The sequence below is a fragment of the Ochotona princeps genome, chromosome 16 (assembly GCF_030435755.1).
Source record: "Ochotona princeps isolate mOchPri1 chromosome 16, mOchPri1.hap1, whole genome shotgun sequence".
Taxonomy (NCBI): Eukaryota; Metazoa; Chordata; class Mammalia; order Lagomorpha; family Ochotonidae; genus Ochotona; species Ochotona princeps.
In genome coordinates this window covers 7,651,208-7,666,833 of record NC_080847.1, presented here as the reverse complement: position 1 = coordinate 7,666,833, position 15,626 = coordinate 7,651,208, and the positions used below count along the sequence as shown (strand labels likewise).

At 50.1% G+C, this 15,626-nt stretch overlaps 1 protein-coding gene across 1 annotated transcript; it reads left to right on the top strand.

Annotated features, from left to right (window-relative positions):
- The first annotated feature begins 686 nt into the window (after positions 1-686).
- On the top strand, positions 687-11,768 carry SYCE1L (synaptonemal complex central element protein 1 like). The gene is made up of 12 exons (XM_058674826.1): positions 687-747; positions 4,678-4,774; positions 6,595-6,812; positions 7,674-7,733; positions 7,921-7,995; positions 8,540-8,587; positions 8,856-8,910; positions 10,364-10,427; positions 11,036-11,105; positions 11,218-11,305; positions 11,374-11,476; positions 11,630-11,768. Exons 1-12 carry the CDS (start codon positions 687-689, stop codon positions 11,714-11,716), a joined length of 1,026 nt encoding a protein of 341 aa, XP_058530809.1. The 3' UTR covers positions 11,717-11,768.
- The last annotated feature ends 3,858 nt before the right edge of the window (positions 11,769-15,626 follow it).

Below are 15,626 nucleotides of genomic sequence, written 5' to 3'. Positions count from 1 at the left end.
ACCAAGTCCAAGGGTAGTCCTTTGCCCTTCCTATCCTTCATGATCCCAAATGATGCCCATCAGTGCTGGCCGCTGCTACTGAAAAGGTGGCCTGCAGTGTCTGTGATGCAGGCTGAGTAGCACCTGACGTCACGCACTGGCTGGCATCCCGAATTTTTACAGAGGAGAGATGCACTTAGCATCTGAGATTTATTGTTTTCGTTACAAAAGATAACCTCCCAGGCTCTCTAATGTAGTGTAGTGGAAGAGAGACTTGGCTCACGTGTGCCACAAACACAGCACTGCACGTTTGTCCCCGGGGCTTTGGCAACCTGCACGACACAAGCGACCTAAACGGAGCCCAGCCCCAGCAAACACACTCTACTCCCCTCACCTCTACCCCTGCCCCACTCCGGCCCCAAGACTCCCCTCCCCACCCCCGGGCTTCTGTGTGCGCCCACAGCCTTCCCTCCACTCCCAGTCAGTAAACCCTGAGGCTGCCCTTGTTTTTCTAAACTGGAGCGTGGCCCGCTGACTGCGCAGGAGTACCATCAGTCAGGCGTGGCCGCAGATCTGTGCATGCGCACAGCAAGCAGCTGATGCCTCCGCCAGGGTCAACGGCAGGCGTGAGCTTTCGCTATGCGCATGTGCGCGGTGTGTTTTCACCCTACCAGCCACTGTCCGCGCAGGCGGAGCCCTGCCAAAACATGGCGGGCGAGTTGGAGTGTCTGTTCACGGAGTCACCGGAAACCACAGACAAGGCAGAAGGTAGTGAGGGCTGGCCAGCCACGCTGTCTCGAGCAGAGGGAATGGGGGGAGGATTCGGCCCATGATAGTGATGAAATAATGACCACCCTAGCTTAAGAAAAAGACCAAGAGGGAACAAAACCTTTTAACTGTTCTGAGGTGAAAATTGGTAACCTGCGCACGCTCTTAGCACCTAACTTACCTTCTATCAGCTTTACTGAATCTGTTGATTAAGGTTTTTAAAGTGGTCAGTAATACAGTCTGCATTTCTTCCTATAAACGGAGTCGGGGCAGAGGAGGGATGTTCAAGAAAGTCACACCACTGCCGCCCTGAAAGCTGTTGGCGGTGGTTGGCCGGTGGTTTTGCCAATTTGTGAAATGTGACCCCTCAGCCCAGCTGGTGGAAGGGGTTCAGATGTCACAGAGCAGCAAAAGAAACAAGTCCCAAGGCAGTAATTCTCCAGTGTGTTGCCGGCTTTGTCAGTATTGTTAGAGGAATTTCCAAGATGTGCCAAAGTAGAGACTGTAGCTTGGTGGATGGCACGCTCCTGCCCATCAGCTGCTCATGCAGTGGTCAGCTTTCCGCCTTCCGTCACCACCTCTGACTCCCTGCCTGCGAGAACAAGTGTGGTAGACTGCGTCCGGCCGCACTCAGACCTGGGACCTTCTCTGTCCTGAGCTTGCAACGGACCGCTTGCTGCTGCCTGTCCAGCATGCGAGACCATGCCAGCGTGGGATATAGTGGAGGTGTGAATAAGATCATTGAGGTAATTGTTTTGGGTTAAAAGGCACAAGGTGCCGGCTTTCAAAAAAAAGGGACAGAAACAAGACATGCAAGTAGGTTGCACGTGCTAAGCCCTTCCTATAGCTGCCCCTGGAAACCCGGCATCACCTTCCTCTGAACTGAAGCCACGCCTGCCGTCACCTGCAGACGGGCGCTGAAAGGGTGGCACCGTCGGGTGCTGAGGCGCTGTGCTGAGCCACCTCTTCCTACCTCCCGCAGAACTGACTGTTGAACGTGGTGCCCAAGGCAGTTTGACAAAACGTTTTCAGCCTCTGAAATGCTTTCCCACATCTGCAGTCCCCTAGCTAGATCGTGGGAGAAGTCCCAGACCCTGGACCAAGAACAGGCCGGGATGTTGTTGGTGGAGGCGAAGTGAAGGTACAGTTGCAGCAGTGGCTGAATTCTGGATGGATCCATGCACCCCGAGGAATGTGCACATGGAGTCTTAAAAAGAGACCAAAGGAAAATAATTACGCTGAAATTAACAAATAACATTGTTGATTGGCCCAAAACGAACAGAATGTGTTTTTATTAAAGAAAAGCCAATAGGCATTCCAAGACAAAGGAGAGGATTGCTGAGTGTGTCCTGTGTGTGCTGTCCAGGCAACCCGAGCTAAGGACCTGCCTGGCGTCTGGGACGTGGGACTGACATGGAGGTGCAGGCATTATTGTAATGTGTTGGTTTATTTTTCTTGTAGAAAAATATAAGGAGTGGGTCATTTTAAACGAAAAGTTGACATTGTGAATGGTGTCAGGGTACGTTAATATTGGATCAATATTAATATCCAGGTTTTGATGGTTCTATTACAGCTGCCTGGTCGATTGTTTTTGTATGTAGGAAATCCACGCTGAATTTACGGAGTAGTGAGTCGTAGTGTCCTAAGTCATGGTTCGGAAGCACAGGTAGGGGACGGTGCAAGGGAAAATGGGAGCACAGTGGCCTATTTCTACCACCTTTGTGTACATCTGAAACTATTTCAAAATAAACTATTTAAAAAGGGGCTCACACTGTGCTGGCTGTTATCATTTGTAGCATGGAATTAAAAAAAAAAAAAAAAAAAAACAAACTATGTGAGGACTTATTGCCCACCCTTGGTTTTCTGGTAGTGCTGGAACTCATTGGATGCCAGTAGCCAGCTGTGACAGATGGGCAACAGTGGGGAAACGTACCTGTGATCTGGGGATCGGGTGGGATTATTGATCCGAAGTGTCTTGTTCAGTGTGGTTCTAGGATTGAGGTCACCGCAGATAGCTGAGGCTCTTAATGAAGTGTCTTGGGATGAAATATATGAAGCCCGTGACTGGCTTAAAAACCCTTCGAGAAGGGAACACCCGCTGACGCTCACACATGGGGAAAGCTAAATCCTTCAGAGGGCATTAGAGTATCCTTGATTTTTGTGTGCATTTGAAAGTATTCATAATGAAATACTAAAAACGGGTCACGGAAACCTCAGCTTGCTGTTAAAGTAGCTTGGAGTTTTGCTTCACTCCCAAGTATTACAGATGTTTTTCAGATTGACAGTGTCCCCACGGGAGCCGTAGCAACATGCTCATCATGAGGCTGTCTGGCAAAGGCTGTGGCGTTTTTGGTCAAGGAAAGAAGAGATAGTTTCATTATTACTGCTGCATCTTTGTGCATGTTTGAATTTTCTTAAAATGTTGCATGGGTAAGAATATCAATTAAAGCAGTGCCAGAAACATTTAAGTAAGAAGTTTGGACCTCACCAGCTGACATCGGTTCCCTCTGGAAGGGAGTAGCTTCGGAAAGGGGCAGTTGATGAAGGAAGACTTTGTTACTCTGTTTTTCTACATTTATTCTTTTTTTAAAGATTTATTTATTTTTATTGCAAAGTTAGATATACAGAGAGGAGGAGATACAAAGAAATATCTTCCGTCCGATGATTCACTCCCTAAGTGAGTGCAGTGGCTGGTGCTGTGCCAATCCAAAGCCAGGAGCCAGGAACTTCCTCCAGGTCTCCCATGCAGGTGCAGGGTCCCAAGGCTTTGGGCCGTCCTCAGCTGCTTTCCCAGGCCACAAGCAGGGAGCTGATGGGAAGCGGGGCTGGGATTAGAACTGGCACCTATATGGGATCCCGGGGTGTGTTCAAGGTGAGGACTTTAGCTGCTAGGCTACTGCTCTGGCCCCTCTGCATTTATTTTTGAGCTAAAATGTGAAATGAATGCATTGCCAATTAAGAGGTCTCATTTCACCACACCTCTCAACAAAATATAACAAGCACATGATAAGAGCCCCACAGGCTAGCGTGGTGCAGTAAACTAAACCTCTGCTTGCAATGCTGGCATCACATCTCAGAGCACTGATTCCAGTCCAAGCTGCTGCTCTTCTAATCCAGAGCCCTGTCAATGTACTTGGGAAGGCAGCAGAACATGGTTCAGGTGGCTGGGCCCATGCCGCCCACATGGGAGACCCAAGTACAATTCCTGGCTCTTGGCTTCAGCCTAGCCCGGTTCTGGATACAGTGGGCATATGTGGAGTGAACCAGCACATGGAAGATATTTCTCTCTGTCTCTGCCTTTCAAATAACCTTTCAAACAAACAAACAAAAAAATAACCCTTATTTTGCAACAATATTTTTAATGGTTGTAAAATCTTTAACGTTTCTGATTTAGGTGGCACAATATAAAACTGCTATAATTAGCCTCTTAAGTTATTCTAAGGTTACTTCTCTATTTCAAAATTAAGGATAGTGAAAAAGTTATTATCTTGTCTAACACTTTTAATTATTCACTTGAGAGATTCTTAGGGGGCTGGTGTTTTGGCAAAATGGGGTAAGATACTGCTTTCGGATGCTCATGTTCTGTAATACTGAAGTGCCAGATCTAGTCCTAGGTGCTCTGCTTCTAGTCCAGCTTCCGGCTAGCCTGCGAAGGCAGGGGATGAGAGCCCAAGTGTTCGGGCCTAATGGAGTTCAGGTTCTTGACTTGGGCTTAGCTAAGCCCTGTCTGTGACGGGTATTTAGTGAGCGAAGCAGCAGGTGGAAGATCTCTCCTCTGTCTCGCACTCTGCTTCAGGACAAATCAGTGATCAGTTGAAAAAAGAAGCCGTGTTTCTGGAGTGGAATTTCTAACCTAGAGAAGACAACTTTGGCTTGTAATACTTATTTGATATCCAGGAATTCTGAGGTTGGACTCTTTTTATCTGTCAGATTGGCAGAGAATAAAGAGACGAAAGCGCAAAGATGGGGAAAGGGTTCCCCTGGGAACCCCGAACGATCAGAAGGCAGTTTCATCATGTAAGACAAAGTTGGTAATATACATAGCCTTTGATCTAGCAGTTAGCTTCCAGGTTGCAGACATCTGCAGAGGGTACACTCTGACACAAACACACAGCAAAATACAAGGATAGTGACTAAATTGCATCTTCCCTTCCCTCTAAATGTACGTCCCGCCGGAACTGCAGAATGCCACTGTATTTGGCAGTAGGCCATTTGCAGCAGTAGTTTGATAAGATCACTCCGGACTCGGCTGGGCTGTATCAGTGACGTGTCCTTGTAGGAAGACGGGAATTGGGACACGGAATGGCACGTGAAGACTGAGGCTCAGAGTGTCAGCGTGGGAAGGGCCTGTTTGTGATGCCTGGTTGCAGCTGCTGGAGAAACCAAATAAAGATGCACTCTTTGTAACATTACTACTAACAGGACAAAAAAAAAGACAGTCTGAAAATCCTACAGTAGGACACTGCTCCTACATTGTGGTCTACGCAGTGGAATTCCATGCAGGCACTAAAACCAGGAAGGAGGTCATCTCTGCCTTTATATTCTTTGTCAAATGAAATATATGAAATGCGGATCATCACAAAGGACTTGCTACCAGCCACGTTGAAAAAAACCAAAATGTATAGAATGTATACACTTCTAGGAATTCAACTGTGTCCAGATATGGAGAGACGGCCTGTGATTCCGCTGGCTTCCGAGGAGGGAGGCTGGGGACGCGTGTGTGCCATGCTATACCGTATGGTAGGTAAGCATTTCTTCTTTCATGTCATGGCTGTCAGATATGTTTTGTGAGCTGCCTTACAACTGCTCTACTAAATGTTTTTGGAAAGGGGCTGATCATTGGGATTTGGCCTTTAAATTTTTTTTTTTTTAAGTTTTATTTTTATTTGAATGGCAGTGTGATAAGAGAATAGACACACAGAGACTTGCTAGTTCCCTCCCTCAATGCCTGCAACAGCTGGACTGCGCTGTGACAAAGCCAAGAACCAGGAACTCCCCCGGGCCTCCCCTGTGGGTGGCAGGAGCCCAAGTACTGGAACCATCACCTGTCACGGCTCAGGCACATCGGCAGGAGGCTGATCCACGGGGGAGGCGAACCTCCAGCCCAAGCACTCTCAGGAGTCTTAGCCTGCTAAGCCCCAGTGCCTGTCCTCACCCTTCCGTCATTCATTTCAAGAGCTGAAGATGGTATCATTTCTGGTGTTTTGTTTTTTTAATTATAAAAGTGACACAGGCTCAAGTTAAAATATATAGAGAAGTGTGTGGTGGTGAAGGTGAATATGTCCGAATCAAGATCCTAATAAGGTCCGCATATTACTCTTGATGGATATTTACTTGCCTGTCTCAATCTGTAGTTTTGCCTCTCTCCTTTTCTCTTGTAACTTACTTGTTGACATCATGTTCTTGTAGACTTTCCCGTAGTTTGCATCATGTTGCTGTAATCCCCGTGGTGTGGTTTAGCATGTCCTTTTGTCTTCTAAATTGCTGTTTAGATATGGGAGGCAGGTGAGATTCCATGTTGTTGTTTGATTTTATTTTGTGGGGAGATTTGGGACAGAGCTTCCTCATAGGTAGTGTTGAACTCTGCTATCAAAAAAGTTCCTATTATTTTCTTAACAATAGCAAGTATGGATACCCATGGCCTTGATCCATCAAAGCAGTAAGAATTGCAAATTATGGGCTGTACTGATTTTAAAGAAACCCACAAGCAATCCTTCTGCCCTGTTGCCTTGGTTAGAACTTTCTGAAGATCTTAAGAGCGACGGCAGCAGCTCCTCTCCCCCTAGAGCTGTGGGGAGGAGGTGTCTGTGGGATCCTTTGTGGACTGATCCAGGGGCCATGAGACAGTGCCCTCACATGGCTATTGCCCTTTGCCAGGCTGACTGACCCCAGCCCTCAGCCAAGGGGGGTCTGCAGAACCCACAGGGACTTCCTGTCCGATGGCGCTGGATCTGTCTCTGTCCCCTTCCCTCCCACTGGTCCTGTAACTTTGGTTTTCATCTCCGCAGGGCTGACTTTAAAGAAGACTGAAGGCTTGGTGGCAATGGTGAAAAAGCTGCAGAAAGGTCGTGTGTCTCCTTGTGCCTGAGCCTCATGCTGAGTCTGACAAACAGCTCCAGCCCAGCCCCTGCACTCAGCAGCCTTGGGACGTTTTCCCAGTGCCTTCTCTTATTACCCAGCTTACTTATTTGAGCCAAAAGTAGAGCCCCTGCACTCCCTGCCCAGCTCAAAATTTGGGAAGTTTAAGGGAAGCTTCTAGCTGCCTATACCTCCATATGTGTTTGTGCGTGCACACACACACACACACACACACCCATATCACCCATATCCCTCACGAACAGGCAAGAAAAAGCTTTTTAAATCCTTCACCATCTTTCTAGAGATGTTTTAAAAACTGCATTCATAAGGATAAAGTCCTTGTCTTCCCTTTCAATGTACCAATGGCAAATGCACATGGATTTGCACCTTGCCTTGCTTGTTGGTAAGGACCAGAGAGCCAAGTTGAATCAGGGCTAGAGCAGCACACTGGGCGTGTGGTTAGAACTGCAGCCCGTAGTCCTCTTAAAGGGATCATACCCTTCCTTACCCTGGCCACTTGGAGACGCGGCACACTGGGCCTCCTGCACAGCTAAAGTCCCAGTATCAGAAGTGAGTAGGGGTCCCGAGGAATGTCCTGCCGTCATTCTCAGCACTGCAGGGAATGTCCACATTCCTGGGAGTCACAGGAGCTGAAGTTGGTGACCATATCCCTCCCGCCCAGAAGACAAGCCCAGCAAGGGCCTCTTACAGAGCCCGACACTCAGCAGGTGCCAGATAGATGCCTGTTGATTGACAGCAGCAAGACCCAGTGCCAGAAGCCACCCCTCCTCCGTGTGCCTTAGTTAGCCAGGCCTCTTCCTTGGCTGAATCTCTCTTTCTGTCTTCAGAGGGAAGCTTGGAGCCCCAGATTGAGGACCTGATCAACCGAATTAATGAGCTTCAGCAAGGTAAGCCAGGGGACCCACACTGGCCAGCTCAGGGTCCGCATGGGGAGCCCAGACTGCAAGGACCTCTGTTTCCTCATCTGCAAACTCCAGATGTTTGGAGGATGAACATGCAGTGATCTTGTCTGCGAGCGAACAGCGAGGTCCAAGGTTGCACTCACACAGTGTCTTCTTCCCTTTCCTGACCCAGCTGAGAAGAAATCCAGCGAGGAAGTGGGAGAGGCCCAAGCTCTCCGGGAAGCCCTCCAGAGGGAACTGGATTCCTGTAAGTGGGACTGAGTGAGGAGCCCAGAGGTGCCATGGCCACTGCTGGTGTCCTGCACATGCCTGCCAGCCTGGACACTGGAGGCGCACACGCCTGCCAGCGTTTACCTGCGTTGCCCTTGGCCAGCACAGTCTGGTTGCTTCCTCCTTTGCCATGCCGCTGCTAGCCCTTTATCCTAACAAGCCTATCTTGATGACCTCATCCAAAAGCAGAACCCTACCTTCTTGGCACTCACATTCCCTTGCTTGAGTTAACTTCAGAAGCTTTACTTCATCCTGACATGGTGTGTTTATATATAGTCACCTCCCCCCCTCAGTATAAGCCTTGCATATTTTTCAGCATCTTCAGTCCATTCGTTATGGGAATGTGTGGTAGGAGACAGGAACTGCATCAGGAGAGTGCCCAGGAGATGGGCACAGGATTGGGGAACATAGATCTGCCCTCTCCTGAGGCTGCATCACATCTTCTCTGGGACGTCTGTCCTTGTAGGAAGTTAGAGACACATGTGACTTTTGGGGCCTGAATATGTCCTTGTGTTTTCCAGTGAATGGAGAGAAAGTGCACCTACAGGAGATTTTGAACAAGAAGCAAGGTACCTATCAGTTGCTGTGTCTTCCTCGTTATGGCGCCCCACAAAAGTCAAAACAACAGCCCCAGAATAGCCAGAGAAAGGCTGGTCAGCCTGAGTCAGGGGTTTCCCTGTCTGCTCAGATCTCTCCCTTAGTTGCCTTCTCACTTGGAATAAAGAGCCAGGTGACACCCCGCTTCCACCCTCAAGCCCTGTACCACGTGGGCCCATTCCCTCCTGCCAAGCCAGCCTCAAGAACTCTCATACGGCCCTCTGGGTTCCCCCTGCACAGAGGCTCTGTGGATGCTCCAGCTGCACTGCCCAGAGAAGGAGAGCGAGGCTCTGAGGTAGGAGAGTCAACTCCAGCCCTCCCCTTCTCACTCCCCAGCTGGAAGGAGGAGGCCACAAGAGCTAAGGAGGTGCCTTGTGGACACGCACTACTCCTTCCCCATTCTGTAAACAGGCTGGCCGGACAGAAGACCTTCCTCATTACGGCTGACATTTGGTTATGGGTGTTTAGATTCATTCACTCATTGTATCACTCACTGCTGGTTTTTTTGTTTTTTTAAATTCATTGTTTGTTAGCCATCCAGCTTCCTTACCAGCTGTTCATTTGTCTCTCTTGATTTTAGGCCTCAGTCATCCATTTGCCCAGGCACCCAGCTAGCCACTCATCCATTATTGCATCCATCCATTCCTTTACCCAACTGTCTAATCACATCACCCATCCAGCCAGCCATCATCCAGACACCTGTCCTTCCCTCCAGCAGTCCCACCTTCAGTTCTCCCTCCAACCACCATGCTTTTATTGATTGCTCCCGGCCAGCCGTCATCTCACATGGCCACCAACACCCCATCCGTTCATCCACATAGCCTTCTCTCCTTTGTGCCTTGAGTTAAACATTCTTGTCACTAAAGGTCTAACAGTGTTATAACCAGTGACTTTGTGTGCAGAAGCCTAGTGAAAAATAGTTGGAGTGGTTGTATATGTAACCCCCTTTTACATCCACTGATGGACATTCATGATCTTTACAGTCATGTGTTGCTAGGTAGTTTCACAGTTGTGCAAATATCATGGTGTGTAATACGTCAGCTAGGAAGGCTATAGGCTCCCTGGATGCGCTGTTTGTAAGCCAAAATGGTATATAGCACATGGCTATATTTGCATCGTCGTCATTGATATTAAAGGCTAATATCAATCTCCCACCATTACCACCAGTGTGCCTAGGAGCTAACAAAGCTCAGAAAAGTTCATTTGTCCAGAGTCACAGGAAGTTGTAAGGCTGGGCTTGAGGTAAGGACTTCATTCAGAAGTTTTATGCATCCTTCACTAATCTTTCTTGGGCAGGCATAGTTTGATGGAGGACAGCATGAGCAAAGATGTAATGGTCACTGCAGAGACTCACCAAAGGTTGACACTGGACAGATGAGGGAGCTTGGTTAATGTTACTGACATATTCTGGCCCAGCTCTCAGCCCTACCTACGGGAGTGCAGGGTCAGTGGGGGGATGTGACAGAGGGTAAGTCTGTCTCAGACTGAGGTGTGCAAGCTGGAGGAAGCCAAGGGAGCTCTAGGGCCCGGGGTCTACTGTGCAGCTGGCTGCTGGCTGTGAGTGGGCCTGCATCTGGACATTTGGTGAAGAAGGAGCAAAGGGAAGGGTAAGACCCAAGAAAGGGCTCCCAGCAGAGGTGGTGTGGGAGCATCAGGCCAGCTCCCACTCTGCCAGTAATGTCCCAGGCCTGCCTGGCAGGGTGACGGTCTTAGCCTGCAGTCTCTGATCCCTGGCTCTCTGCCCCCAGATTGGATGTCGGAGGCCAGCTGGATGATCTGATGGGCCAGCACAAGGACCTCTGGGAATTCCACGTGAGCCATTGTCCTTGCCTGCCACCCAAGCCACTTGCTCCTTGGCATCAGTGCCTTGGCAGACTGATCCGCTGTACGCCATTGTTCAGCCACCATTTCTCAAGCCTCTCTCTCACCCACCTACTCATTTTCTGAGCTTATACTTCATAGCTGGCCTCTTCTCCATGGCCACACCCACCATTGCTTGCTTAGGCTGTTGCAGTTGCCCTGGCTGAGCCTTCTTCCTTCCCGTTGCCTAGGATATGGCAAATGGGAGAGCTGACAAAGCCCAGATCAATTCATGCCTCCTGTTATGCCATTGGGCGAATCAGCAGGGAGAGACAGTGGTGACCCAAAAGGCCCGAGTTATGTCCAACCTGAATGGGAGCAGGCAGGGGGAGGCTGTAATACCCAGGCTCTCACCAAGAAAATACTAGCTCGACTGCTTGGGGACGTGGCAGGAGGGTGCACCCAACAGGTGGCAGCTGAATACAGAAGAAAGGAGAGGGGAAGCCATGCGGGCTTGCACCATGTGTCAGTGTGCAAATGGCCCTGGCGTAGAGGGGAGGGGGCAGTGGTTGTAGCTATGAGGACGGACAGCCAGTCAGGCATGCGCCTTGTCCTCACAGATGCTGGAGAGGCGGCTGGCCCGGGAGATCAGCACGCTGGAGAGCAGCAAGGAGCAGCTGCTGACGGAGCGTGAGACCAGGGGCGCTGTGTGTGTGTGTGTGGGGGGGCTGTGGGGGAGGTGGGGGGAGTCGCCTCAATCCCGGAACTGAGCCTGTTTTCTCAAAACTCCCCGCGCCCGCAGAGATGCAGGTGCTCACCAAACTGCGCGAAGTGGAGGAGCGGCTGCGCTGGCTGTCCACGGCTCTGGACGCCCCTGCTGAGGACGACGGGTGAGGGGCAGACTTGGGGCGCCAGGCCATGGGATAGAAGGGAAGGGGCTCCCTTCTTCCTTGCTTAGCCCTTTTCTGCAGGCTGAGGGCGGGGCTGGAGAAATCTACTGTACAGGTCTCCACAGGAAGCCCCAGCTCACCAGAGGCCGGGAGGTAACCGGAGACGGAGAGGTAGGTAGCTGGGGAGCAGCGTGGTAGGGCGAGTAGAACCTGAAGCCTGGGAGGGGAGCTCCAAACCGGAGCAGGGCATCTCCAAGAGGCGAGGACAAAGGCCGGGTGGGCAGGTGCAGTCCTCCCTGCAGCCTGGCTGCCTTCCGCCCGCAGGCCTGCACCCAGCTTCCCAGCTCCCACCACGAGGAGGACCTGGAGCCGCCAGTGGAGCTGGCCCTGACGCCCCCCTCCTCCCGCTAGCATAATAGGACCCACCGAGCCCGCCAAGAAATAAAGGCAATGCTTTCCAACACTCCTGCCACCCTTCAGCTGAGTCAGTGTCCGGGGGCGGGGTGAGAAATGTTGGGAAGTGGGCGGATTGGTCCACTTCGGGGTAGACGGGGCGGGGTTGGGGGTGCCCTGGGCAGGGTCTCGGTCCTATCTTGCCCCCTGGCCCCGCAGCTGGTTGCAAGGTAAGTGCTTGCCCTAGGCATCCAAGGCCTGCCTATAGCCCCGCAGTGTCACCACCCTCCTGGTCCACATCTCCTGAACCGTTTCTGTAGGGCACTTGTACAGGGCTCAGGTCAGGCTCGGTGTCCGCCTTCTGCAGAAACCCAGCGTTGAAGTCTCTGCCCTGCCCACGGAGCCTCCTGACCTCACAGCCTGCCTGCCTGCACTGCCCCCACACACTGCATCCCTACACGTTGTCCTCTCTGGGCACTCCCCAGCTGTGGCCTCATCAGGCCTGCCCATCTCCTGCCATCTCAAGGCGACCCGCCCAGACTCTGACCCCAGAACCTGCCCAGTTGCCCATTTCCTGTGCACGTGTTAATTAAACAGGTGATTGAGTATTGGGCGCTCTGGTAGGCAATGGATTTAGACCACGTGGTTGTGTCTTAACTGTTGTGTGTAACATCCTAAGAGGACTATACACCCAGCAACAGCTCTGAGCGAGTGTGGGGAACTGAGATGTGTGGGCCACTTAGGTCAGGGGCATAGGGTCCTTAAGTGCTCACAAAGTGGTTCATATCATGAAGTATTAGTTTTGTTATTATTACAAGGACATACAGATGAAGTACCGCCAAAGTGCATATATCTTTATTTATTGGAAAGTGAGAGTAAGACAGAGAAGGAGATCTTACATTTGCTAATTCAGTCCCAAGATGGCCAAAATCGCCAGGGCGAGGTCAGGTCAGTGTCCGGAGCTCCATCAAGGTCTTCCACATGAGCCATCCTCCAGCTTCCCTTCCCAGGCCATCAGCAAGGGGCTGGATTGGGAGACCAAGATGGATTCAGTGATCCCTGGCTTCAGCTTAGGGATCATTGAAGCCAGTTTGGGAGAGAATTTTATATATATATGTCTCCGTGCCCTTCCCTGCCAGTGTTTTCTTCCTTGCCCCACACATCTTCTGTCCGTGGGGCTTGCGTTTCCATTCCCTCGGTTTGTTCTCGGGGTTTTGCTGCTTTGCTTGTTCAAACTTGAGTGGGTATGGGGAGCTCAGCATTGCCAGAAGGCTGGAGGGCACTCCGGAAGGAACCAAGCGGCTCTAAGGAACTCAGTGTACTCATCGGCAGAGGACAAAGAGGTTTACTGTGAGGACTACATATATGGGCAACAGGTGACAAGCACATTGTAAGTATTGTGTTGGTGGTAGCCATCATTGCTTTGTTTTGAAAAGTTAGAGAGACGAGAGAGAGAGAGAGAGAGAGAGAGTGTGTGTGCTTCTGTCTGCGGGTTCACTCTCCAAATGGTTACAATGGCCGGGGCTATGTCAGGCTGAAGTCAGGAGTCTGCAGTTTCATCTGGGTTTACCACATGGATGAAGGGGTCTAAGCACTCAGCCACCTTCTGCTGCTGTCCCAGGTGCATTAGCAGGGAGCTGGACTGGAGTGGAGCTGCGCAATCTCAAAACAGCACCTATGTGGAATGTTGGTGTCAAAGGCAATGGCTTACCACACTGTACCACAACACTGGCCCAATGTCTGTCATCATTACAGAGAATTTTAGCATCCTTGTTTGCTCAGCATCCCGGCCATCCTGCACAAGAACAGCCCGACATTTCTGAGCATGCCACAAATACAGAAACTGGTGGTGACTTCACCAAAACCAAGGAAGAACGACTATTCCAGAGCAGGTCTTCTCACCCCGAGTTCAGAATTCTTTTTGTTTTCTAGGCCCCATCACACTGCATTCTTTTTCATTCTCTGCTTTTCCTTCTCTTCCTCCTTCTCCACCTCTTTTTCTTCTTCCTCCATTTCCCTTGTCCCCCTCCCCTTTCTTTTTCTCCTCCTCCTCCCTGCCTGCCTTTTTAGCAAGTGAAGGTCACACCCCCTGGACTTAATCCTTCTACCTGCAGTGATTCACCTTCCCTTCCCGAACACCTGCTGTGTCACTGATGCTCCGTCAGTCATTGACAAGCTAGCAGAACATGCACTAGTCACAAGTTTTGCCAATCTCAGTGGGAAGAGGCGGCGGAAAGGGCATACACAGCACACAGGAGCACACGTAGACTACTGTGCTCCTCATGGGCACTGGGGCAGAGGAGGAGCGGGCCAAGTTCCAGGCCCGGAATCAGGAGGTTGCCTGTGCAGCTCAGTTCTAGTTCCCTGTGTGACCCTGATGAGCAAATATAACAAAGACACAACTTCCTGGAAACACAGAAAACTTCTCAACTGAAAGCAGGACAGGAAGAAAACAGTTGGATGGTTGAGTAAGTGTTGGGCTGAAACTGTCTGGTTTATTTCACTTAACGTCCTCTAGTTCCTTGAACAGTATTGTTGCTGGTGACAGTATTGTTGCCTTTTTTATGGCTCAAGCATATTCTGTTGTGTCTAATCCATATTTTCTTTATCCGGTGACTAGCTGAGGGACACGTATGTTGATGCCACATCTTGACTATGGTGGAATGTTTGAGTACCTTGTACTTGGCAGCGATTTGGGAGGTAAGACCCCAAATGCAGCAAAAACAGAAACAGACCAATGGGTCCAATGAAGCTACAAGGCCTTTGTTCAGCAGAGGAAACAAGCTAGCCGAGAGGCAACTGCAGGGTGTGAGAAAATACTTGAACTGTGTGCATGTCATAGGAGGTTGTGACCCAGAGTATAGGAACAACTCAGCAGACAATGCAATGCCAAAAACTGGCAAAGAACCTGAATAGACCCTTCTCAAAAGCAGACACAGAAATGGCCAACAGGTGTAGGATAAATGCTTGAGTATGAGGCAGAATGCACAGTAAAACCATGAGGAGAAATCCCCTCCTCCCCGTTTCCAATAGCAGTTATCAACAAGGACAGAAGGTAGCGAGGACTGGTGAGGATACGAAGAAAGGGGAACTCTGTACGTGTTGGTGGTGATGTTAGTTTAGGCACTGTGGAGAACAGTACAGAAGGGTCCCCACAGTTACACACAGGGCTCTCCTGGGACCCCGTAATCCCACAGCGGTGTGGCCGCAGAAGGAATCACAGTCACGAAGCGGCCACACGCCCCATTCTTGTTTAATTTTTTGAGGAACCTCCAGATGTTTTCACAAACTCTGAAATTGTCACCAACAGCATGTTCCCCTACTTCCTCAGCAACAAGTGATTACTGGAGCCTTTGTATTGGTCACAGTCCTTCCAGTGGTTTCAAGTGGGATCTCATGTGACTTTGAGTTTCATGTACCTGGTGAGCTTTTCATGTCTGTATCTGCCAATCTATACACAGATGCCAGACTTTTCTTATCCCTTTAAAATACGGTAAAAGGGTGGGTCAGGCCTCCTCCTCCTAGCCTACAGTTTCAGAATTTTCCCAGGGTAACTTCTTTCCTATGGATGCTAGAGGCATGTTTAATCGCAAATAACATTTGTGCACTATGAATCTTTGGATCCAGTGTTTGGTTAACCACAGAAGGTAAGGCCGGAGACCTGTACACAAGCAGGGTGATCTAGACCTTTCCTTCCAGCTAAAGCTGATTAAATAATAGCTGCAAATGGAGAAGAAATACAGCAAGAAGGACTTAATATAAGAAGGTGAGGGTCCATTAAAGACTGCTAGAAATCTAATGGCAGCAGAGCGGAGGTGGCACTATGGCATAGCAGGCTAAGTCTCTGCCTGTGGTGCCAGCATCCCATATGGGTGCTGGTTTGAATCCTGGCTGCTGCACTTCTCACCTAGTTCCTTGCTGTGGCCTG

Excerpts from the sequence above, each read along its gene's own strand:
- SYCE1L (XM_058674826.1), top strand. The coding sequence starts at position 687 with ATGGCGGGCGAGTTGGAGTGTCTGTTCACGGAGTCACCGGAAACCACA. Across the intron at positions 748-4,677 it reads AACCACAGACAAGGCAGAAG|ATTGGCAGAGAATAAAGAGA; the intron begins GTAGTGAGGGCT and ends TTTATCTGTCAG. Across the intron at positions 11,106-11,217 it reads GGAGCAGCTGCTGACGGAGC|AGATGCAGGTGCTCACCAAA; the intron begins GTGAGACCAGGG and ends CCGCGCCCGCAG.